The 25,550-nt window shown below is 37.1% G+C and overlaps 2 protein-coding genes across 11 annotated transcripts; one reads left to right on the forward strand and one right to left on the reverse strand.

The window, feature by feature from the left end:
- Nucleotides 1-8,206: 8,206 nt before the first annotated feature.
- LOC107220778 (arf-GAP with coiled-coil, ANK repeat and PH domain-containing protein 2) lies at nt 8,207-17,543 on the reverse strand. 2 transcript variants are annotated; one of them, XM_015659502.2, is made up of 12 exons: nt 17,160-17,543; nt 16,507-16,564; nt 15,713-15,771; nt 14,789-14,962; nt 13,448-14,092; nt 13,166-13,345; nt 12,951-13,057; nt 12,680-12,863; nt 11,730-12,588; nt 11,488-11,587; nt 11,283-11,403; nt 8,207-11,135 (listed from the first exon to the last, which is right to left on the reverse strand). In XM_015659502.2, exons 1-12 carry the CDS (start codon nt 17,210-17,212, stop codon nt 10,967-10,969), a joined length of 2,709 nt encoding a protein of 902 aa, XP_015514988.1. In that variant the 5' UTR covers nt 17,213-17,543; the 3' UTR covers nt 8,207-10,966. The 2 variants fall into 2 exon arrangements, with proteins under 2 accessions (XP_015514988.1, XP_046586138.1); XM_046730182.1 differs by lacking the exon at nt 17,160-17,543 and adding an exon at nt 16,947-16,967.
- On the forward strand, nt 16,543-24,206 carry LOC107220779 (COP9 signalosome complex subunit 7b). 9 transcript variants are annotated; one of them, XM_046730185.1, is made up of 4 exons: nt 17,832-17,986; nt 18,302-18,959; nt 19,097-19,277; nt 23,666-24,206. In XM_046730185.1, the coding sequence occupies exons 1-4, from the start codon at nt 17,847-17,849 to the stop codon at nt 23,671-23,673; spliced, it is 987 nt and encodes a 328-aa protein (XP_046586141.1). In that variant the 5' UTR covers nt 17,832-17,846; the 3' UTR covers nt 23,674-24,206. The 9 variants fall into 9 exon arrangements, with proteins under 9 accessions (XP_015514991.1, XP_046586141.1, XP_046586143.1 ...); XM_046730187.1 differs by having other exon boundaries at nt 19,097-19,262; XM_046730184.1 differs by lacking the exon at nt 23,666-24,206 and adding an exon at nt 20,876-22,533.
- Nucleotides 24,207-25,550: the final 1,344 nt, after the last annotated feature.

Below are 25,550 nucleotides of genomic sequence, written 5' to 3' on the forward strand. Positions count from 1 at the left end.
CATGTATTTGAAAACAGTTCGTAAATTTTAAAAGGGAAGGAAAAAGAAAATGAAAAAACAGATGTATACAGACGAAAGAAAAACAACGTAAAGGAAAGATCTGGTCCCTGTGGTTTATAACCAATATACCAACCTTGACAACTGAAATTGTCTCGAAATGATTCTTTTACAACCGTAGACCAAATAATATTCTATAAATCTTGAGGTTGGACGACATGACGAAGCTGCAGCTGCTCGAAAATCTCATTTCTCGCTCCACGATGTTCGTTCGTTCGTATTTCATATATCTTTTCTTCTTTTTCCTCCCACGTTGGTTATCTTTTTTTCAGTCCGGTGATTTTTTTCCTTCCAACCTCCCTCTCCTTCTCTCCCTTCATTACACACTTCTTTTTGGTTGACCCTGGACAAGTCAAGCCGCGTTTATACCCAATGGACAATGTGCTAGTCGTTCTTGGCTGCGCCTCAAACCTCCGCAGACCCAGCTGCCTCTGTCTCCGATCGTACAACCATGTCTATGTCGAATTGAAATAGGCACGCGGCTGATGTAACCGCGTCTGAAATGTCGTTTCTCTAAACCTATGAGCGGCAATTGCGGATACATCAAACCCTCGGCTCGCAGCCTTAAGTATAAATATACACCGTTGCGTCCGCGTCGATTTCACTCGATTCGCGTCTGAAACTCAAAAAGGACGAATACGTGCCAGGCTTTGAGAAACCGTTCGTCAAGATTCGTCCCGATCGCGAAACGTGCCGCAGGAACGTTGAAAGTCCGTTCGTACCCACCGCAAGACGATTTTCAAATTTCCAATCGAACGGCAACGATTTGCTGTCGATAATTTTGCTTCGTCGCGTCGGCGTGCGATTTGCATTGAGTGAAACAAAAACGAGACAAAATTTTTACTCTTGTAAATCCCCGTTTCTCGCCGGAAAAAATTTTACCGTTCGTTACAACCGTCACGTAATAAACCGATGACGAGGCGTTCGATACGTGGGAAGTCCGTGGGTAATTTTGCCGGGATTTGCCCCAATAAGAGATGATTTTAAGAGGTTACTACGTCGCATGAGCAATAATAATATAACATACGTGTAGAACATACACGTTGCCGCGTAACTGCCGCGTCGTAACAATTTGTGCGAGCCTCTCTGCATCGGTCCAATCAAACGTCAATAATAATCTAAACCAGCGTGGAATCTGTTTACAACTTTTTTAAACGGTGATACGTAGATAGTTTGCACGTATGTACAAGTTACGCACGTACGTTGTATGTATAACGCATGTACAGCGCATCCTTCGTCGTGGCTTCTGCCGCTGATGTTGCTGCTGATGATACGCTGCTACTGCGCATATAATGTTGCGCGTAAAACACAAGCATGTAAATGTCGACCATACAATACTTGCTTGGTTATACATGTACGTTAACGAATAACGATTATCGTGGTATAATCGACAAGTTTATTTTTCACTGTTATTCGAGGGATGCTAGCGTCTTAATTACGTCGGATTGCACTCGCGTATGACCGTACAATTAACTCTGAGGAACTTGAGAATGAAATACTTCGTCACGGTACCGTGAATTAATTTCGGTAAAAAATTGAACGGGCTGCTCTTGTTATATTTTTTAATTTTTTAAGGACAACGTTATCAGCGACTTAATATTCTGTCATCAATTTACTTTCGTCATAAACGTCGGCGATGCATTTATTATTCGAAATAAGCAACTCCAACCGCTTTTGTACAAATCTCTGACGACGTTGAAACTTTCAAAAATTCCGCTACACTTGCGTCGTAATTTCAGAGAATTTCATTATACGAAAATAAAAACAGATATATGCATAGATTGATGATAGTGAGCTAGAAATTATTGCTGATGAGTTTCGCGCAATAAAAAAAGTCACATCAATCATCCAACGAATACGCAAGTAAGGAAATATTTTACGCAAGTATATCGAGAAACTTTTGCACGGATTTTTTGTTATCAACGCACGCTGATATGCATGAAAGGGGATCGGCGCCGCGATGTTGTGCAATATTACGTCACACGAATGTAACATACAAAGAATATCAATCGCATGGGAAATTGAAATGAGGATAAAACTACGCGCTTCGATTCAAGTTGCATCGCAACTGCGTACTTGCACAAAGCAGCTGCTGCCTACTCTCAATCTGCGTACAATCGCAAGCGGATTGTAGGAGTTGCAAAATTCCGCGATACAATCGAGCCGATCGTGAAAATTGACACCCGTGGCTGCAGCAACTGCAACAGAGAACAACCCGTTGTGGTTCGGTTGTGAACACCTGTGCAGGCTGCAGTTGTTGCAGGATTTGCGGTCGAGGAACTGAACCAAAGAAGTCTGCGGATATACGAGTCAGAAGCGGCGTAGTTAATTTGTTGCACGGTAATTTCACACGCGCAACGTGCATTATTGTTACGTACCGATCGGTTGGCCGAAGAATTAAAGTCGCGTTGAAGCGAAATTAATCGCTCGTGAAATTACTTGCCAGGCATGTCAAGGCTCACTGGTCCGAAAGACGGTCGAAGGGATGGCCAAGAATTTCAACTTGCAGTTACGTGTTGTAATTACAATTTGAAACAATATTATGTTTGTCTCTTTCGCAGATTTAATCTTCAACGTTTGCACGGATGAAAAACGGATAAAACTGCGATTCTTGAATTCAATATACATTAGATTATAGGCTTCGGCACATTTTTAAACTCGACGATCAGGGCTCAGCTATTAATAGGGTTCAATCAACATTCATTCGGTTGACGAGTTGTGAACGCGGAATGACTGGATTGAATTAGTTCTGAGTGGTGGAGAGAATTCATATTGAAAAACATCCAGGCATTACGCATTAATAACAATGTTTCGCAAGTTCCGATATTCATTTCGATCACACTTTTTCGCACAATACTGCATTGAATTCGCGTCGGAAATCATTTTAATTAACAGTGTGAGTATGATAAATAATCTGTATACAGAAGTGATCGGTAAGAACGAAAGAAAAGAAAAGGATAATTGTTTTACGTATAATACTATAGCAATATAATGTTATAATTACCAGTCGAAATATTGTTTCGATGCATGTAACGCGGAATATTTTCTCGAACGAAGAAACGCAGCTCCGTTAGGCAGCGGCAGCCGAGTATGTAAAAGAAGGATTATTTTTCTCGGGGTTGACGGGAAGTGAAGCAATCAGCTAGTAATTATGCCGCAGCCGGATGTTTCCCATTCTAATTATTTCGATATTGTAATATACTTAAGCGAATTATTCCGCGAATCCCGTGCGATTTGCCCGACTCTCTTGAACGTTTCCTTTTCTCGGAAATAGATTGGGAGACGTTCAGCTGCGGGTTGAATATGATTTTCAGGGAATTGTCACAACTCGCAGGCGTTGCACAAGATTTAGGAAACTATAAATAATTTTTATTATTTTTCTTCGGATCCAGTCGAGACTTTATCTTCGATAAATAATTGGCGCCAAAGAATATTGAGACCTCTGCGAAAAATACCGAGGAGTGATTAATTTTCTGTTTACCAAATTTCTGTGCTTGTGACTTTTTAGAAACGTGTAACGTTTTTTTCCGGCTACGTTTATACGACGTTATATACTTTTCGAACAACAAAGATGTTGGAATCGAGTACGACAGTAATCGTCGACTTGCTTTGATTTCCTAGCGTTTGGGACTCGGTGAAAATTGCAGCGGGCAAATTTAACAAAATTTTGCGAAACGCAATTACTTTAATGAATTAAAAATTCAATTCTCTTATTAAAACGCTGCGAATTTTCCTAATTTTTTTGCGGACAACCAGATTATCGGCACAAAAGTGTTTCAAGAAATAGAAATCAGATTCAGAAAAACATTCGGTAAATTGCGTATCATCAATTATTGTACAGAGCTGCTCGGGGCATCACCGCATATATCCATAACGTTGTGGTCCTCTACGCACTTGGCACTTTGGCTTAAGCGTATTTTTACATCGTGCCTACGTGATATACAACGAATAGTAAGTCGGCTACAGCTGTTGTGGCTATATTCATTTCGACGTGTTGTGATCGGCGTTTAATTTACAGTTTCCGATCAGATCCGAATAATTTGGTCTCTGCCTCAAAACTCACGTGCGTTCAAAGAACGCTGGTCGTTTTCGAGTGTATTTCGCGAAGGTGATACTTTTATTAAAGATATAAGGTAAAATATTCGTCGAACGCTTCTGACAATATACCAATTAATAAGAGTGTACAAGACATTCGTCAGCTGTGCGTGTGTACAAATTGTACAATCGAAACATGATGCGCGTACGCGTGTAGAACTCGTGAAAAAACGTGGATCTCACTACGGTGGGGGTTGGAAAAAAATTCCACCGCACCGCACCGCACCGTAGAGTAAAATTTATCCTATCGACATACGACGGGAATTAGCTCGGTTCGTGCAATCAATTACCGATTGCATTACTCAGTCACAATCACAGAGCGTTTATAACAATTGATTCGTCATCGTGAGCCGCGGTAACTACGCTTCAAAATATAATATCGGTCGCACGGTTCGTCATCGCTCGTGTTATAGATATAAAAAAAATTTTCGTCATCAAAACTTTTCGAAAAGTTGATCGCTTTGACGTTATGATTCAAAGTCGCGATATCCTTGGTATACAGCGGTTTCTCATCATCCCATGAAATACGACTGTGACCATGATTCGCCATACAATGTAGTAAATAAGACACAAAGGCTGACGAGGCACCCTTTCCGCACGACGATTCTACATTGTATGATAATTGTCCGAAGGAGATTCGACAACGAGAAGTGTCAGTCGAGCAATGCTGGTTGTGCTCACGCGCACGTTACGTATGACGGATATTTGAGTAAAGCGTGCAACGTCTTGTCGTTACAGGCAATATACGAACGAGATTCATTCACAATCGACCGCGACCATTAGTCGTACATATACGCGTTGTACCATACGTACAATAAACGCACATACATGTGCATGCGCATAAATGTAAGCCCTTCACCACATTTCTCATACAGCGTATAAACGCGTTGCGCAGCACTCGTGCATGTATTGCGTTACCGCGTGGGTCATGGAGATGTAATGTATAGACACGCGTGAATTTGTATGATAAATTCCTGTAGAAGCGGCGAGTGGACGTCAACGTTACGCGTGTATGGGAAATTGCTTCCCACCTTCCTCCCCCCGCTTCGTATTTTCGTACGGGTCGCGTGATACAACCTTTACTATCGGTATCACCAAACCAATAATTCAATCAGCATTACGCACGTTCGAAGCCGCGCCGGGGCCGATACGGAGGGTACGTGATATATATCCCATGGATATATCAACCATCAGCGTGTGCGGTCTTTCTTTCTCCCGATCCTCCCTCCATCGCTGCCACCCATGGATACAATACACAAATCTCCGACAAGACGCGCAGCGGACAACTCGAAGCTCGCGTTACATAACCGGGCACTTGAACGCTTGTTTTCATTTTTTGTTTTTTTTTATCCCATTCCCATTTCTCTCGTGTTTGCATGGTCTATGCTCCGTACCGAGTTTTACAGGGAGCTGGAATACCGACCGGTAGCGGAAACTGCGAGGCTGATTCAGACTTCAAGAGTTGTATTTAATTTTAAGATTCGGGGTTCGGACTGTTTTTTTATTCCGTATTCACTCGTGGGGACGAAATGAAATGTCAGCGGACTGCGGGAGACTTTACTGCACTTTGATGTTTGCGAAATTCACTCGTCACGATCAGCTGATCATTCGTTACGACGCCATATTGCCAAATTTTAAACCGTTCTTCACATCGAGAATCAATATTCATTTATTTTTTATTAATATTACCAATTGCCGTTGAAACTGCACCGATCAATTTTTTTACATTTTTCTTCTCGTCGTTTGCTGCTAGCAGGAATTTTTTCATAAAAATTGTTACAATACGCGGGTAATTAAGATTACACCACGTACCAAACGCATCTGCGTAGTCGTAGAATATTATCAAATTGTTTTGAATCGGTCGTATTATTTCGGCCTTGTCCGCAATGGTACGTAGTATAAGATACTTAGTCCCTACAGCCAGAGTTGCGTTCTTCCGCTCTGATTACAGATAGGAACGCCTATAATAGGCGTAGCTGTAGACTGCTTGCCGCCGCTCCAAGTTCTTGGCTATACAACACGGTTCGCGTCGGGCGCGGTATCATAATTGTGAAAACCATCCGATCATGGGATAAACAACGAACGAGCGTATCCGCTATAATTCGTTGCGTTCGTTACACCTTATCGTACGATAATGACTTTAGCCGTAAGCGCGATGCGGAATTAAGTACGTTGGAATTATACTTTTACGAAATAAATATTGGCTGTCTATTAATTAAGCGATATATTTTGTTTGCGTGCGTAAATGTAAACGACTGTATTGCCGTAAAATAAATTGTTATACGCATTGCAATGATATAAATGTTGAAAAACACGATATAACAGGGTATGATATTATAATCATGTGTACGCGAGTTCGTACGTTACATGTGCATATAACATGTTACACTGGGGAAGAATTATCGCGCCCGCTGTGTTTAGCCATGCAATATCGATACATCGTAATAACGCTGCTGTTATTAAAATGATATCTGCACATACCGTGCGCAAGCACATTGTTGCACAGAAATCTTCATTATGGCCGGGAGAATAATAAATTTGTACAATGCGACCAATCGAAAGTGGCGATTCGTTATCAAAGACAATGTTATTCTGCCAATTAAACGGCAACGCGTAGCTAGAAGCCCGCGATTCATAAAAAGGCTGAACCAATGAAGCGAGGATAACTGACAATTAGTGACAGGTCCGTAATGGCCGCTGAATGCGATTACATCCACGATTCAAGATCCTACGGGTTGTAGTTACGTACAAAGTGGTGCGATAATTTCATAAACTGCCTTGTTAGCGCTTTTTGTAAATGACGTGACGTTAGGATCGGAATTTCCGATTTTACGTACGTTCTATCCGTTCCGATCCGTTTTTTTGTAGGCACAGAATGAAAAAAATTTACCAGATAAGATTATAACGATCTCTGATCAACATGCGTATTCTCACACGTCACGATTCTACTCACATTCCGTAAAGTTACAGAATTCGAGATTTAATTGCACAAATTAAATCATAAAATTACCGACCTTAAGTTCGATCGGAATTATGCTGGACTAGAAAAATTTGTCTTACAATAGTAGAGAAATGGGATGAAAGGGGGGGAGGATTTGAATCTGTGAGTTATTTTCGCGATGATGTGGCTCGAGTATCGGTGGTATGTGCAATAACACGTTTTATTATTATACGATAATTATAATTTCGATCATTCAATCTGTGTGATCTCGTTCCAAGCTCAATAAGCAATCAATGAGCAATCGGGAATGACGTCAATCTTTTACAATGCTCTAGATACGCCTGGGAATCGATATGTATAATATGCTGATAATACCGACTTCTCGATAGTTTATAGTCTCGTCATAACTTAGCTATAGAAAAGAAAGAAAAAGAGAAAGTGTCAGGCAAGGGCTGAATCAATAACCCCGAATAATATCTCGGGCAAAGAAGCAAGAACAATTTTCAAGAGAACAGCATAAGCTTGGCAAAATTTCGTTAGCATTTTTCGTCCTAGTCTTATTTTTTTTGCCGCGTGATTGGCAATTTTGATTCCCTCTGATTATCCGCTTTTTTAAAATTCGAATTGACGATAAACGAATTTCCAAATTTTTTTAATTCCAGACCATGTCGCCATATATATTTGCAATTATTCTCAGCACTGCAGAAGTATTTGGCTTATCGTTCGCGCGAGAAGTGAATAGTGTTAATAAGTGAATAAATAAAAAGGCGTCCGGCACATGTGATTTGTGATTAAAAGTATAAAGCGTAGATGCACGTGCACACATGCATTGATTCTTTGACGCATGAATGACACGGCTGATAGGATATTGACCCATTCATCTTCCGCGGCAAGTCTTGGGCCCACGTTATTCGAGCCATAGACGCAATCCGCAAGACCGGATGCAATCGATAAATAGGAATATTATAAATTGCGTGCAACGAATTATGCGACGTACGCATAAATGTTGTATTGCGTTAATTAACGCGTGCGAAGTGCGTGCACAACTATGCACTTTGGACACTCTATATAGATTTATCTCATAAATAATAAAATCCGTACGAGAGATCAAAGCTTTGGCGACATATTTCAATTATTTCTTTCGATATATCAGTTTAATAATAATTATACACGATCGAAACTGGAGCAATTACACTGCCTCGATTCGCATGATGCCGGATGTATATTTGCACGATATGGAAATATGGTTTATGGGCGGCAAAGATCCATCGTTGTTTTAATTCATATTGTAAAATTAACGTATACACGTTTATTTTTTGTTTTAATCAATCTTATATGGCGTAAATATCGTGCACTATAGAACATTGTTTATATACATTTTAAATAAACAATTTCTTTTCTGTTTGCATGGATTTATGTATGTATGTTTGAGTGCTGATACACAGATATATTCTGTGCATGCACAGGTGATTTCCGAAATGTAAAATTTGACGTGCTATAAATTATAGTGTATATAATATAACAACATCGATCTGCCTCATAACAAGTTGAAGCACCAGTATATGTATAATATATATATATATATATAGGTATGTATGTGCACATATATATCTAATACGGAATGTGTATAATTTTTTTTCTGTTATATTTCCTCGAAAAAACTTTTCTCAAATATCTATAGATATATACGGTTACGTACTAATTATTTAACTGATCGTCACGTGCAGAGGCCAAATGGTAAAATGTTTAATCGATAGAATTAACCAGAGTATGATTACGGAGGAAGACGCAATGAAAGAAGAAAAAAATCATAATCATAAGCAAATGTAAAATCGATATCAAAATAATATTTATAGGTTTGTAAAAAATATCCGTTGCAGATTAGGATGTTCGAAAGGTGTGATGTTGCAGTTGGCAAACTATTACAGTAAAGTAAAAGGGAAATAACATCATTCGAATTTTACAACCTCGAATTTGTGAATAATATTCTTTCAAAATATATTGACACGAAGCTGTGGAGCTGTGTCGAAGAACGACGAGAAAAGAAAAAGACAAAGCTCTAAAACACTGGACAGCTAGTTTCATAACAAATATTTGACTGATCACAATGAATATTTGTGTAACAAGAAAAAAATTTGCCTAGCGTATAAAAATATATGCAGAGTGCGAAAATTTCATAGATATGTATACACCCTATGGTTATAACATCGAAACTTAATTAATATTTCTTCCTACGTTTTTTTTGCTACAGCTGGATATAAGCCTAACTTTTGGAAGTGTTTCCTTTTTCTCTCTTCTAAGTAAATCTACGAATATAGGTACACCCTGATGCCACCGCTATGACAAATAAAGCCATCGATATATAATAATAATAATAATAACAACAACTTGACTGACAAAGTAAGTTTTATAAAACTTTGATAACAGGTTTAGCAAGTCTTTTCTTTTACTTTTTTTTTGACGTAATTTTCTGTACATCAACAGTAGCATGTCGTCTTAGAATACTGTACACGATCGTTTCACGGCTCGATAGGCAAAAGTTAATAATCCTTAAATTCTAATTTTAATCACAAAACAATTCAGTACCCATTAACAACAAAGTATACGGTCATGAGTCGATCATATTCGCGGAGAATAACGCTGGTTCCTGTCGCGCCAATTTATGACATACATACGTCACTATGATGATTGCGTGGACTTCGATGTTCGACAGTAGGCCGTTTGCGTATATTTATCTGTGTTCTATGGAATCTATTATGGTACACGGATAATTCTCTCACGAATACGACCCGGCATATTATGTACACTGTAATGAACTAGCAAAATTTTCAGATCTGTATTTTGTTTACAAATATATATGTATTAGACATATATATACATATACAGGTATATTATATTGTTTATAAATATTACGTATATATCTATAGTAAAAATTTGGCAACAAGATTTTTCTGCAAGCAGATTTGATTATACATATTAAACGAACGTAAATCTCGTAAAAATTTGTAGAAAAATTTATATTTACGCTTCGAATTTTTACCTAATTTCGTCTTTCTTTTTTAATTTCAAATTTCATACGTCTTTCCACGTTTCTTTATGTATCATGATTCAAATAATACTCCGACAATCCGTCTTTAGTTTGATTCACGTAATTTAATTTCCTTTTATTAATATGTTATTTTGTTTCTTGGTCTATATAGATTTCGCACTGCCGGTTTCGAGATCCCCAATTCTCTCCATTATTTATTACAGCTTTAATAAAGTACCTAGAAATAGCGTATTTTTACAATACGCAGCTGGCACCACAAGTGTGACTTGTTACAAAAGATATCCTAATGAACTAAAAATTATACCAATACCTGTACACGAAGAGTGATTCGGATGATCTGTGAAATTACCTTTTCAACGATTATGTATTCTCGTACGTGTATGCATGCGTTTCACTACAGCTTTAAAGGTAATAACGTCTAATATTACAAAGTGATCAAATTAATTAAGTTGCTAATGTCATGCTCGCTGGTGTAAGAGTTAATATGTCCCTACTGTACAACCGCTCTGCAGATTAGATGCAAACCTTGGTTTCTAGATGTATGGCAGATGTACACAGCGCAAGCAGGCAGGGCGACGAATAGTAATGCACTTTTCTTTCGTGGAAGATTTCTCCTTCAAATACGGAGAAAACCGTGCCTTCGCCACCTGCATCGTTGCGTAAAGCTGATCTTTATACCTTCGCGCTTCCCGCGGCACAATGGCAATTATATGCCGAATCCGTAAGGTCGGGAACATGGTGATCGAAGCAGAGGATATATTGTCAACCTGCTCTCAGAAATTAAGGTAAACACATACGGGGCTATTTTTGTACTCGTCTGACGGTCAATCCAAAGCGCTTGACCAGTTGCTATTATCGTTACGGCGTTGAAGTCGTTCTGGATGAGAGCAAGCGAGCTGGCTGAAATCTCGTACAACGTCGTTGAACGTTTCGTCGCCCGTCACTCCCGTGTCCGAATCCTTCATCTCCTCGTTTAACCGCCCCAGCCGTAATCTGCAGAAATACATGCATTCAATTTGAACACTATTTACAAGTACTTTTCGTTTTTCGAAGAACAAGAAGCTCTTCGAAATCTGACAAGGTCTCCGTGAGTTGTCATTGGGCTTTGGTAAATGCAGCTGAAATATCTCCCGCACTTACAACGTGACGATGTCGGCATTAGCTTCTTTTACAGCAATCGAGAGTGGCTCCACGCCACTTCCGTCTTGGATGTGTTGATTCGCCCGATGTTTTAATAGCAGGCAAACTTGCGCCGTGTGACCTGAGGATAGTTAAAAGAATAATTATCGCAGTATAAAAATATGGTCAAAGAAGATTGAAATCTTATTATTTCAATGTTACTTACCTAGCTCAGTAGCTAAATGTAACGGCGTCTTTCCCTCTGCATCTTGACAGTTGATTCTAACGCCGTTAAGTAATAAATATTCACAAGACATGACAGAGCCCTGTAATAAAATTGGTTTTAATATTCAGGAAGTAACCATTCAAGTTTGCAATTTGTGTTCACTAATAGCTAGTAATTTTGCGAAATATTGACTTTACATGTTTTATCACTGAAGCTGTTTTTGCCTTGGCAAATAGACTTACACTAATAATTGCTTGATGTAGGGCGCTACGTCCCTTGTCATTAACGTTAGTCCACAATTTATCCGCACCAGATGCCAAAGCAGCGCTCATTACAGGAAGATTATGAGCAGTAGCCGCTTTGTACAGCAGCATTTCTGGATGAAGATTCTCAATGTCTTCTTCGTCCGCAAATTCTTCGTCCTCGCCTGCGGTCGAGTCCTGGTCAGAGCTTAGCTCTAAGCAACCCTCGATTGTGGGCTTGGGTAAATCACATCCAAACATTAACACGTCACTAGCTTCTTCTTTGCCTTCGCGAATCTCATTCACCATATCCGAAGTTGACGAATTTGAACTTTTGTCAGATAAGGTACTCTTCAGGTTACAGTCAGCGCCAGAAATGCTAAGACTATTCGACTCTGTCTCTTCTCCTCCACTTATTTTAAAATCGTTTTCATCGCTCCGCTCCTCAACTTCTTTAGGCTCCAAATCGATTTTGGATTTCGGTAATATTTTTCCATACAACGTCGACTGATTTCTACAGTCTAAATTGGGACTGTCTTCGGAACTTAAAGAATTTCGATCAGCTACTTTACGGCATCTTCCCACATAGTTTACGCTCTCTATCGAAGTTACCTCACCATCCTCTGAGCTCGTCGAATGGTGCTTTTCTTCCACTGACAAGAGCGTCGTCTCTTTGGCATGTCGTTGGCCATCAGTTTTATCACGGCTTCGTGGCCTACGCCGCAATTTTCTGACACTCCACTTCTGGAACGGCATCATTTCACGGCTAGTACGATACTCTTGTGACTTTAAGTAGGCCAATGGCTTGACGAATCTCCGTTCTATGTACTTTGCCTTGATCCAGGCCTCTCGAACAGCCCTGGAATATGTTAATGAGATATTAAGAAATCACGTGAATGTTTAATATCAAAATCATTTATTATACAATTTGCGTTTTTTGCTTGACTTACCCGCTACATTTTGGCTCTGCCTTTACGATGTCAGCTGGTATTGGTAGAGCCTCGTAAATATTGTTTACAACTGTATTACCCAACTCTGCCATAACTTTCAATATTTCCGGTTCCCAATCATCTAATGTCAATGACCTAACTTTGCTATGATGCACCCCGAGGCTTCTGTGCACGCCCGAGCATTCTAAAAATCCATAAGCAATCGTAAGTTTGACTTTAGGATAGAAAGTTCATTACCTAGGACTTGATAAGTTTGATAATTCTGACTTACCGATGCAGAGCGTTATCCCTAGGTTGATGCTCGCCCACCTCGGATTTATTCCACCGCAATCGCAGCAACTGTCGTTACCAGGAATTTTCAGTAGCTGCTCCCACACTCTGAAATACAAATATACATACTTCGTTACATGTTAGTTCAAGAATAAAAATTCGGCACTGAAACCAATGGAATTGTTTTCTACAACCGTCTTAAGCACAGCTGTTTACCTTGATTTGGGTTTCGGTGGTGGCCTTGTCGGACCTTTGGAGGTTCGAGTATGAGGTGTGAGAGTATTTTGGTTCGGACCATTGACTGTGCCACGTTGTATCGCAGCACCTATACCTTGCTGCATGGCAGCCACCCAAGCCAGGTACATTTCTTCGCTGTCTGCTTGCAATATGTGGCTCCTAAGACACAGAGCATGACGTCATTGTTTGTTCGTGTTGGACAATGGGGATATGAAAAACGCAAACCTTCTTGCTTCACGTATAATAAAAATGGCTACTTACTTTGTTGGGCTCAGAACTTCGAAGCAATTCCTCCTATCGCTATCGACAACTGGTTTTACAGAACAAAGTCTCAAGTCTTCTTCCATTATTGTGTAGTCATCTTCGCCAGTACGCTTTCTGTAAACCAGCTGATGATCTTTGAGGCAAAACCATCGTCGATTCCAAGTTTTAAAGGCGTTGCTGGTTCTTTTGAACAAGTATCCTTCCATTTTCGGGCTACCGGGTGTTGGCGACGGGACCAAATCACGATTTGTAACGTATGTATGTCGGTTTTCCATCTCTTTTTCAAGCTTCGCCGTGTCGCCTCTCATTTTCAGTATGCCATCGCCTAATCCCTTGAGGAAAGGATCTAGATCTTGGGCCAAGTCACTTCCTTGGTGATAATATGTGAAACATGCGTGCATGTAGCTCAAAAGAGTACCCAGTATCTCGTGCCTTTTGCGGGCCTGAAGCATAGTCAGAACGTGGACGTAATCCAAAGCAGTATGTCGGAAACATGATCGTGTCGCAGAGAGTAAATTGGAAGTCTCTTCGCATTCAACAGGACGGTTTTTCGGTACTTGCGAATTCTTGTTCAAAGCAATGTCGAGGTCTGACGAGATTTTTTCAAAGTGGTGACGAGAGTCTTTCACTTCTTTTACATCACTGCGAAAATTGACAAAAAAAGATTTATTTGTTCTCTTAGTTTGAATTTTTTTTTCATGCCAGGTTCAGTTAAGATTGATTTATTCAAATAATTTTACTGATATTAGTTTAGATTTAGGCGTGTCAAGAGCATCCGACTAATTTATCTGATACTCTGAACTTAGTAACGCATTGTAAATATATTAAATCCACTCTAAACAAACAAAAATCGAGCCTTCAGCCATAGCACTCGTAACAATTCACTTATCCTTATCAATTATCAGCCTATGATTAGAGCTTTTAATTCCGATACCGTAGATAACTAGATGTTTATTTATAAGGCATACACCAAATTCAAAGTACTTATTTCTTTTAGGTGCTGATGTCATTACCAATTTAATAGCACATGTATGTGAGCAAGGATAGATAAACGTAGTCAAGAGAAGAAGAAAATCATGTACTTATAACGCAACAGTTGACATGTTGCATGCATTGATCGATTGTCGTGCGTAACGTGTTCCTTGTCCAATGTGTAAACACGTGGTGTAAAATTGAATTATACAGTCACGTAAATAGATAACCATGTAAGATGAATTTGCTAGCAAGAAATTTTAATTTTTATTGACTGCATGATAAATTTTATTAGTAAAGAGGAAAATAAATATCTCATTACATGCCGATCGTTCGTGAATCTGACAAAATTTTCAAGTAGGATACCTTTTTATAAAAGAATTCAGATCTTTGACGACAGTTCTCGACGCTTGGTCAAGTAAGATGGTATGAAATTTATTCATTTCTTGTAGGGCATGGATAAGTTTGTTCAAGAACGCCATAACTTCTGGATCATTGCCGAAGTACGTTGACAACTCCCACAAACTATTTGCAAACAAGCTGAAAGAGGAAAGTTCATTAATGTAATAATACCATTGTTGAATGGACTGAAGAATTCACAGGAAAAAAGTTCAAGTTGGGTATCAATTAATTTTTTCTTTCCTCCGATTGAAGATCTAATGAAAAGGGAATTAGTTTATCATATTCTGGAAAAATCACAAAGCCCCGGAGGTTTTAGAGTATAAAATGATTGGTTCAAACTTCTTTAAACTTTGTTATATTATTGAACCAAGTAATGTAACCATAATTATTTCACTGTAAGTCTTGATAAGTAAGAAAATGGTATGAGTGAAACCATAAACATTTTTTTAAATTAAAGTTTTGAATTAACAGAGTTTTCAGGTATCATTATGGCTAAACAATCACTCTCTAAAATTTAACTGGATTTTAATGTTTCAGAAGCACTGCGCGTCGACTGAAGAATTTATTCCAAGGCTGTACTTTGACTCATCAACTTTTCTAACCACCCGCAGTTCAAGTGAGAATCAGGTGATAATCAAATAGAAGAAATCTGTACACTATTGTTGAAGGTCAATTATATACTGTACAAACTTTCGTAGTATGACTCATGAAATGGTAACAGAAGCATGTAAATTATCCTCTGGTCTTCCTGATGTGATTTAGTCTAAGAAATGACTAATCTTACGGTATAAAGATAGATGAAGGTATTTTTTTTTTTTTATTTGTTTAAAGAGAATATTTCAAATAGCATTAAAATATAATTTTGAATCCGCGAAAATTTGAACAAACCTCTGTTGCCCGACATAATTCTTTCCCGCGTCGATCATCATGCTGCAATTTTTTAACACCTGCAATATCATAACCATCTGTAATTAGCATAATCGTGCATTTGTCAAAACATTCAAGACAAATTGTTTTTAGTATATGTTCTACCACCACATTCGATTACACAACGTATGCAAACCGCAAAGTTAATTTTAATGCACCATGTACTAGGGTTCACCGGTTTTACTGGGCAAAGATAAGATAATATAATTAAATAATTTTCAGCAAAAGCTTATAACTTTATGAAAGTGTATTGTTGAATGATTCAAACGCTGTATATTTTCAATTGAACGTTAACAGAACTGGACAAGTAATGTAATGCAGAAACAACTTTTAAAGATAACAACAGGATATCCTGTATAAATATTCACAGGTCATAAAATGGGTTGAATAGTACCTCAGAGCTTTTTTACAATACATCAGTTAGGTTTGATTCAAAACAGAGAGAACGTGTTTTATTACAAGGTTGAAGTTAGTAACGTTATTGTAACGAAACATTGGGGAAGAAATCAGTATTTTCTTAATTTTACAATGATTTTTCAGGAACTAAAAATTCGAAATACGAGCGTGTTTTGTTTTATTACCGTTTACTGAATTTCAGACAATTCCAAAACCATGAAATAATGGTTTTTTGTCAGCATGAATCGTTATGATAACATTACCAACTTCAATACGATGTTTTATTCTCAAATGCTTAATAAAGGATAAAAGGAAGTTTTAATTCGACAAAATGGACAATCGAATCCGCACTTGCGTACCTTTTCTAATTTTTGTTCTAGCTGCTCTACATTGCTTTCTTCTTCCTCGATGCGTGATCTGGAACAAATAACATAGCAACAACCTGACAATTTTTTCAAACATTCGTTTGGAGGGAGGGGAGGATAAAATTGTATCGACAACAGATTAGCCGTTTTCTACATAGGTGTAAAAGGTAGTGGGTTTGTTTGTTTTATTCATTCTCATTAACAATGGATGAGCGATTCTTCCACATTGAGTGTCGAAATAAATTTCAGAAGCGATAACACAGCGTAAATACGTCGCAGAGACAAAGGATATTTTGTCTAAGGTAACGCGTAGACAGAAACGAGCGAATGTACAAATATAAATTTAGTTTTCGACAAAGAGAGGTTAAGCCGAACATTTTTACGTGCGTGAATACGTAATGCTTTACCTACGGCATACGTATAGATATACATACGTATGTGTGAGAAGGATATTAAATATGTGACGTGCATAAATCCGTGGGTGAATTTCTAAACTGTTTACTATGATGATTATAATACGTTTCTTTCTCTTTCGTTTTCGTTTTGCGAATGAATTACAGGCGACGCATATGGCATATCTGTACACGAAAGTAAAATCTGTCAAGGTTGGGTGTCCACGATTCGCTGTAAAAAGTGATTGTTCTCACCGAAATTTTGGCGTATCCCGTAGGCATTCCTCAAACTCAATTAATTTCGGCATTTTGAAACAGACGAAGAGACACCTCCTGTCACATTCGGATTTATATCCGTGATGTTGATACGTTAATAATATTTCACGAATATGCTGTCACTCTCGCACAACATTTTCATTCAGCTATTTATTTATTTTTCACACAAGCTCGTGGGTAATTACTCGTGAAGAATAGAAAATGAGTGAAAAATAAAATCATGCAGCGTGATACTTGTCAGAGGGAAACCACAGTGCGGACAATCGGTCCCCAATCCCCACTTTTTCGTCAAATAAATAATGGAGTAGACTTGTGAGTCGGCCGCACTCGCTCGGGTCGAGGTACGGAGCACACGTGAAATCTGAATAACGTGAATCAGTCGCCAGAACGACGCGCGGAGAAAACCCGAACAGAGTATGTCGGGAACGGCAGAGGTATTTACACTATTTACGGCCAGGATTAAGAAATTTCCTGTCTTACCGATCGTTGGTAAGAACTCAACAGAAAAATCGCGATCGGTAATAATAACGGACTTGTGGATATTGGAAAAGTAAATAGTCATCGGAGTTTGCGAATTTTTTCATATGAACAAACGCCTAGGATCTCTGTTATTTCCGTTTTTGTTCGTAATTTACGCACATAGAAGCACTTACCATTTCTGTCGGTATGTTAGCTAGCCATGCCGGAACTACAGAATACATACTGACACGAGTTGTTTTCGCCCAGTGTTTTCGCCTTTATTGCCAGTTAACGGCTGTGGGCTTAGTGGTTGTGTTTCAAATGACAAATGAAAATCCGTCAAAGGGGTAAAGCAATACGTGCGCATAAAATCGTTTTTGTAGGCGAGAAACGAGTTGATAAGCGGTGATATTCCTGGGAATTGGCTAGCATAGAATTGCATAAGTGATATTGATTATTTCGTACGTTAATTTGTGTTCGTCGTTAGGCTTGGCGTTCTTCGGGCAGCCGAATTCGAGGTTAGCGTAGTTAGTCTGGTGAGATTGTGACCTCACTGACTCCTTACTTGAATCGAAATGATTTTTCACGATGCCGCAATCGACTTTCGCATTTACCCAATACCATTAATTGTCAGAAATCAATCGAAGATTCCTTTTTTTCAGATTAGCGATGACGGGTGCGAGTGTAACTGAAAAAACATCCACCAACAACCCCTTGGAGCAGTTTGTCCTTCTGGCTAAAACTGCTAAAGGCGCGGCAGCGGTGGAGCTGATAAAGCAGGCCGTTGAAGCACCTGGAGTAAATGTTTTCGGGGAGCTGCTGGATATGCCGAACATAAAAGAATTGGAGAACGGACCGTACGCCGAGTATTGGAACACATTGAACCTCTTCGCCTATGGCACGTACAAGCAGTACTTGGCGAACAAAGATAAACTGTTCCACCTCACACCCGTTCAGAAAAAGAAGCTCCAGCATTTGACGATAGTCACGCTAGCCACGAAATCAAAGTGCATACCTTACTCCGTTCTGCTAGAAGAGCTTGACTTGAAGAATGTCAGAGACCTGGAGGATCTGATAATCGAGGCTGTTTACGCCGATATTATCCATGGTAAATTGGACCAGAAGAATTCACAGCTAGAAGTTGACTATGCTGGATTAGGTCGGGATGTCAGACCCGGTGATACCGGCGCCGTTGCAGAAATCTTGACTGCCTGGGGTGAGGCCTGCGACACGGTACTGAACTGCATTGAGCAGCAGGTGCTTAGGGCCAACAGTGAAAAACAAAAGGCAACTCAACACCAAGAAAAACTTAAGCAGGAGGTAAGTCAATTGGCACAATCCCTTAAGCCAAACCTGCTCGTGTATTTGGAATTCCAGCACTAGCACGTTTATTCACTCATTTCACAAGTCCCGCCTTTCTCAGCTTTTAAGTCTGATCAAAAATCTTCCTCTTGCAGATCCAAGCCGTAAAAAAATCAATCACAGCTCATACAGTACGTGGGGTTGTCCAGGAGGCAGATGTCGCTGGTGGCGGGATCGAATCTGGATCGGGAGGAAGCGAAACGAGCCGAGAAGCCGTGCCTGTTCCACCAGATACTAAAAAGAAACAACAAAAACCAAAAGGTATTCGAGGCAGTGGTAAGTTCTGGAAGACTTAAAGTAAGTAACAAACGGATAAGTGCAGATCTCTTGAGGCCTACTTCTTATCCACGGATCGGTGATACTCTTGATATTTCTACGAAGAAAAAAATGTCATACGTGTAAGTTTCTAATGACTGAAATTAACGAATATTCGTATGCACAGGATGAAGTGATTTCAGGGTGGCCGCTTCTCTGGGAGAATCGAGAACTTTTATCAGGAAACTGTTTTCAAGTCTTGGGATTATGTCATGTTCACATATCGAAAATAAAAAAATACAAATAAGTTGGCTGTGATTTGTAACTATTGTCGTGTACTTTGTTTTGCTGTGGTCAGCAAACATAATTTAATTTGTCGTTTCTTGTTTTCATTGAAATCGTGACTTAACACCTCTGTTTTTTTTTTTTTTTTGGAAAGTTGATGCGTTGTGATCTCCTTGACAGTCAATAACTGAGACTTTTAAAACGATGCCTACACTTTGCGCAACACTGCGGAAAAGAGACAAAGTAATTTTTGAGAAAAAAAAACAATCAAGCGGCCACCCTGAGTGTCGTAAAATAATTGAATAAGTTCTGAAGTAGAATGACCGAGGGATCTGTGTTATTACGTTGTTTAAAGTGTGATGAAAATAATGAAATCAGGGATCTTTAAGAGTATAATAGAACGTAATTGTATTTTACAATGCCAATTATTACGTTGGCTCGGATTTTGCACGTCGATATTTAAGAGACGTAAGTTGTATATATTATTAAATATGTAAAATGAACTGCTGGTTCAGGATTTTCATTATTAAACCGTAGTCACTACTTCACAAGTTACAGAAAAAGCACGACTAATATAATATATATAAATATGGAATCACTATGAGCCATGTTATTATGTTTATACTAAAAAAAGCCGTTGTTAAACGAAGAAATGAAAGAGAAAGTTGAAAATACGGAAAAAGTTTTAACTTTAGTAAGGTTGTTTGCAGTCGTGAATTGGAATGAAATTTTTAAACGATTGATTTTATCTTCAATTTTTGGTATCGCTAGTTACCTAGATTTATAAAGTACATTCATTACTCTCACTTGTTTTACCCCGCGACGTTTTATAAAATTATAGAATATAAAAGTACGAGATTATTCTTCAACATCTTGTGGTTCAGTGATGTTATTAACGTTTCGTCGAACCATTTTTGTTTTTTTGTTTTTTAACTATCTATTAATATATTCGAATGGTGCTAATTAACGGATACATAAATATTTAATTCAAGATATTCAACGAGATAATTTTAATCAACTACGCGATGTATGTAAAACCTGGTGAAAAGTAAAAGTAGAAGTGAATATAAGCAAAACTGAGGGGAAGATGTTGCCAAAATTTGACATAAAATATGCTAATCAGTTTTACTTATTTCGGTTTCTATCCCGCGATGTTTTTCGAGATCGAATCATCAGCCATACATTAAGTATTGCAGAAGGAGATAAACAAAGTATTTAGTAAATAGGAAAACTTGAAAATACGTAATCATAGTAAAATAATATAATATGTATTATAAAAGTCACAGTGTTATGTCAGACAGATATTAAAATCCACTGATTTGTTTCGATTTTAGTTTTATAGACAAGAGCCAGTTACAAGAGGATGCTAATTCGGAAGGATATGTATTACAAAAAAAAAAAAAAAAAAAAATGAAAGAAACAGAAACAGTTCGATATCGATCAAAGAATTTCTATCTCGAGATGTAATCCTTCGCGATACATTTATCATTTGTATCATTAATACCAAATGCTGCATAAACATAATTATTAAATTACAACATTAGTTACTATTTCCATATACTGATATATATCATTTTGTTACTTACCGAATGAATGGATAATATTATATGATTTTCCATTTTATAAAAAAAAGAAAAACCATAAAATATGTACCTTTTAGTATACAACAAAACATATGTTCATATAAAAATAACACAGTGCATGCTGAAATCTTTGCAAAATGAATGATGTAAATCCAGTTGTGTTGTTTTGTCTTGCAATTGGTTAAAATTCAATTGTTCTTGTTTTCGCGGCGAGGGATTCATCCCTACAATAATGGACAAAAATAACGATAATAAAGAAATAATTGTAGTAATTCTATACCGCAATAATTCAGGGTATACAATATTATACCTATGTATATGTATGTATGCTTATACAATTTCTTTATATATTTCTATCACTACGTAGGCACTTCTTTCACTTTGCTTTTCGCGAACGTACGTTACTCGCTTGTCTTTCTATTGTCGCCTAGATTGAAATAGAAAAACAAAAAAATAAAAAGAAATGTATACTTATGTGAATGTAGGAATAATGAGAAGAATTTAAACAATTCGCCAATGTTGAACAGTGCGAATATGTGCTATTTGTTTTGCAATGCTTGTACGTACCATTTTTGTGTTTGGTTTCCAGACAGATTGACTGAACCAAAGATTCGAACAATTCAAATGATTTCTTCTATTCAATATAATTGATTGGTTTTTTTTTTTTATTATTCTTTATTTTTGAAATATATGAATTTGCTTTTTTTTCAATCGACTGATTTTGATTTTCGACGATGACGTCGGCAATCACGATCGAAAATTTAAAAGCTTTAGCTAGATTGTTTTCTTTATGGCTTGTGCTCTTCGTACAAATATTTACTGTATAATTTATTTCTTAATCTTAGCGTTAATCAATCATTATTTCTACGAACTAAGGCTTGCTTCTTTTGCCTGCGAATGATATTAAACTACTGTTAGAAATCATGTCCGTTTCACCCGATCAACAGGAATCTTTTATCTTCGATTTCACTCATTCACTCACAGTATCTATGCCTTCTACCTCCGATGTACAACTTGCTGCAACTATTTTCAACCTTCAGTTAAATTTTTATAAAAGATGTCGTAAAAATGAAGTTAGAGCCTTTAAATAAACGTCTGTACAAACGTGTTTTGCTTCCGCGAAATTAGGGGATTTTTTTTTTTTTTTCAAACCCACGCGTAATGAACAGCCGACGTCACTGCCGATTTTTAAAATACTAAACGAATATGAGAATATTCGTAATGTTCAGATTCTTTCTCAGTGGTAAGATATTACGTGATCACGTCTTCGTAGGAAAAAAGAAGAGAAAAAAAAGAAAAGATTGGAAAGAAATAAAACGAATAAACACACATAATAATAAGTGATAAAATTGTTAGCTAGTCTGAATACCGTTGTAATGTTGTCTGGAATAAAACTGATTTACACGAAACAAAGTTTATCTTCTTTTTCTATACAGTCTATGTAGGAAATCGCTTGATGTTAATTAAATTATTGCCGCATAAATTTTAGACAATTGTGTTAGAGATATATCATGTATATATTTCGATTTTCTCGTGTTTTTTTTTTTTTCTTTTTTTGTCTTATATTATCATTTTTTATTTTATAATTTTCATTGTTTAATCTGCATAATCGAATGACGTATGTATATATATGTATATATATATATATGTATATATGTATGTATAATATTGTAATATTATTTAGCCTCGTGCGTATTTAAAATAATATCCACAAACCGCAAGAAAGCCTTCGCTCACAGGGTTTTTGACATTGTTTCTGCGTTGCATCTTACGATCTTTTCATCTCCACCTTTATCGTCTTCTATTTCCGGCTTAACACCTATATTACACTCACATTTTCTATATATTATTTCAATTACAATACGATGTCTGAATATCGTTAAATCTACGTACGCAGATATCATTCCTACGTATTTTGTATATTGTAATACGCGAACGCATGATTGCCGATTATATTATTTACAGGTCATTCAATTATTCGTAATTATATTGTTATTACTTTTATTAATCCCCAAAAAATTATCCTATATCTTTTATTATTATAATCACACGATTAAATTACGCTACACGCCCGATTGTAAAACGATCGACTGTACAACTTGCGTAATATACACAATACGGCGATTTGCCTGAATAAAAATAACAGGATTATACGCATATCTATATGTCGTATTGTATCGAGTACATGTACATGGTGACCGAGGATCATCGTCCCATCGGCCATCGATATATCCCTCGTGAATTTCAGATTTCCCTGACTTTGATGGTCTATGGGACGATAATCCTCGGTCACCTCGTACACACGCGTATGTATTATGGTGCGTGCATCTTAAACCACATGATATCGGCTAATTTAGTCAATCATTGAAATACTGGACGCCTATTCTTATCGTACTATATATATATATATATATATGTATGTATGTATGTATGTATGTATGTATGTGTGTGTGTGTGTGTGTGTGTGTGTGTGTGTGTGTGTGTGTGTATATATATATGTAATGCTGTGTATACGTGGTATTTTTCTCTTTTAATTTCCAGGTCACTAATTAAAGAGTGTGTGCCAGTGACAAGATTGAAGAATCTAAAATCTGAGAGGTGTCTTCGTATTTAATTAAGTAATGTTTGATTAACACGACTAGTGACATCAGGCTGGGGGCATCGGGCTCATCTATGCTCAGAGCCTGCCGAAGAGACCTCTGATCTCTAAATTCGTTTCTAATCTCTGTATATTTCTCGTCGTTTTTTCGAATTCTTCGAACATCATCCGAACACTGCGATTAATCGTAGGTATTGTTTCTCCAACGTCTGACGGTATACGAATAATAACGAAAACAATACGCAATAATAATTAGATCTAGCTGCGATATCTGAAGTGCGATAAGAACGGATTTTTTTTTTATCCTCGGGCATCGGAGCTCGGTTTTGTGACTTGCTGGTGAAATCGCATATTATACGTGTAATGTAACGTAAATTATACTGTGTATGTGTCGTGTGTAAAATAATGTATCTTGAATATAACAATACATAATTATTACAACAGCTGTATATCGTATATACATTACTGATACTGTGTTATATATATATATATATATATATATATATATATATATATATATATATATATATATATATATATATATATATATGCACACATTGTTTAATATATTATTATTATTATAACTATTATGAATATTGTTTTTACTGTTGCTATTGTGTTATAAAACTATTTCTACCCTCTACATTCATACGTATATATTATATCATTATTAATCTTCAATCTCTATGCTTTATTACAAATATATTTGTATAGAAATTATATCGAGAGCTGAATATGAATTTATAAGAACGGCGTAGAATTCAGGTGTAATTAATTCAATAACATTCGTGGTTATACCGGAATTAAAGCTGGGGCCAATATGTCAACTAGTTGAATAGTTAAAAGTGACTTGGATTGCACGTGTTGCGTTATTCGTTAATAAACCGGTTTTAGTTAGAATGATACAAAGAAGAATATTCGTTTTTCTTAAACGTAAAATAGAGAAACTGTATAAATTTTATTCAACTGCACAATTCTTACGATCGTTCACTTTTCCGAGCTCTCGAACAATATATTAACGATACCTCGCGTATAGTTAAATACGTCTACCGATTGCAATTCCTATAGTCTGCAGAAATATTATCACATAAATGAGTGAAAATAAAAACAGAATTGTCGTAAGATTAACCGGATTAAATTTATTCCTATATAATTTCTATTTCTTAATACTATCTGTAACAGTACGGTATTTAAGTAGTGCGTATTTATTACCAACGAGTTTTCCCACTTTTCGTTATAATCAACCCAGTGAGTGTGTATTTTTATTTATCGGTGCTTCAAATTTGCTTTAAATTTTGACATTTTTTTGCGAGACGGAAAGAAAAGGATAATATCAAAAACTGTGAATTCAATTTTCCCAGTTTTCATGAATTGTTTCGATTCTGTTACAAAGCACGAATAAACACGTCGAAGGATTAAATTTTTCATGACAATAATTCAAATACTTAACTTGCGAGTTGCACAAATATCAATGACACGCGTTTAGAGGTGAAAAAGGATACGGAAATTTTTGTATTACAACTATTACGTATATATGTATTTACATAAAAATTACACTACCGTAACGCAATATATCAACTTTCACGTAAAAAAACCGATCGCGGTGCGTGCAATCATCTCATAATTTATATTTTAATTCCTTGTTGTCTTTCTTCTCCAATTGGAACCTTACGCATAACAATATATCATATATGTACATACACTATACCGTTACATATTTAATAACATACAAAAATGAACAGTTGATGTCATATCTAATAATAATATCATATAATATCAGATTATACGTATATATGCTTATGTACTTTGGCCGTCTTTGCTACGTAT

Source organism: Neodiprion lecontei, chromosome 2 (genome assembly GCF_021901455.1).
Source record: "Neodiprion lecontei isolate iyNeoLeco1 chromosome 2, iyNeoLeco1.1, whole genome shotgun sequence".
NCBI classification, from domain to species: Eukaryota; Metazoa; Arthropoda; class Insecta; order Hymenoptera; family Diprionidae; genus Neodiprion; species Neodiprion lecontei.

Excerpts from the sequence above, each read along its gene's own strand:
- LOC107220779 (XM_046730183.1), top strand. The coding sequence starts at position 17,847 with ATGTTAGCTAGCCATGCCGGAACTACAGAATACATACTGACACGAGTT. Across the intron at positions 17,987-18,301 it reads AATGAAAATCCGTCAAAGGG|ATTAGCGATGACGGGTGCGA; the intron begins GTAAAGCAATAC and ends CCTTTTTTTCAG. Across the intron at positions 18,960-19,096 it reads AAGAAAAACTTAAGCAGGAG|ATCCAAGCCGTAAAAAAATC; the intron begins GTAAGTCAATTG and ends TTCCTCTTGCAG.
- LOC107220778 (XM_015659502.2), bottom strand. The coding sequence starts at position 17,212 with ATGCCGAAATTAATTGAGTTTGAGGAATGCCTACGGGATACGCCAAAA. Across the intron at positions 14,963-15,712 it reads AATTATGTCGGGCAACAGAG|CTTGTTTGCAAATAGTTTGT; the intron begins GTTTGTTCAAAT and ends TTCCTCTTTCAG. Across the intron at positions 12,864-12,950 it reads AGGGATAACGCTCTGCATCG|AATGCTCGGGCGTGCACAGA; the intron begins GTAAGTCAGAAT and ends ATGGATTTTTAG.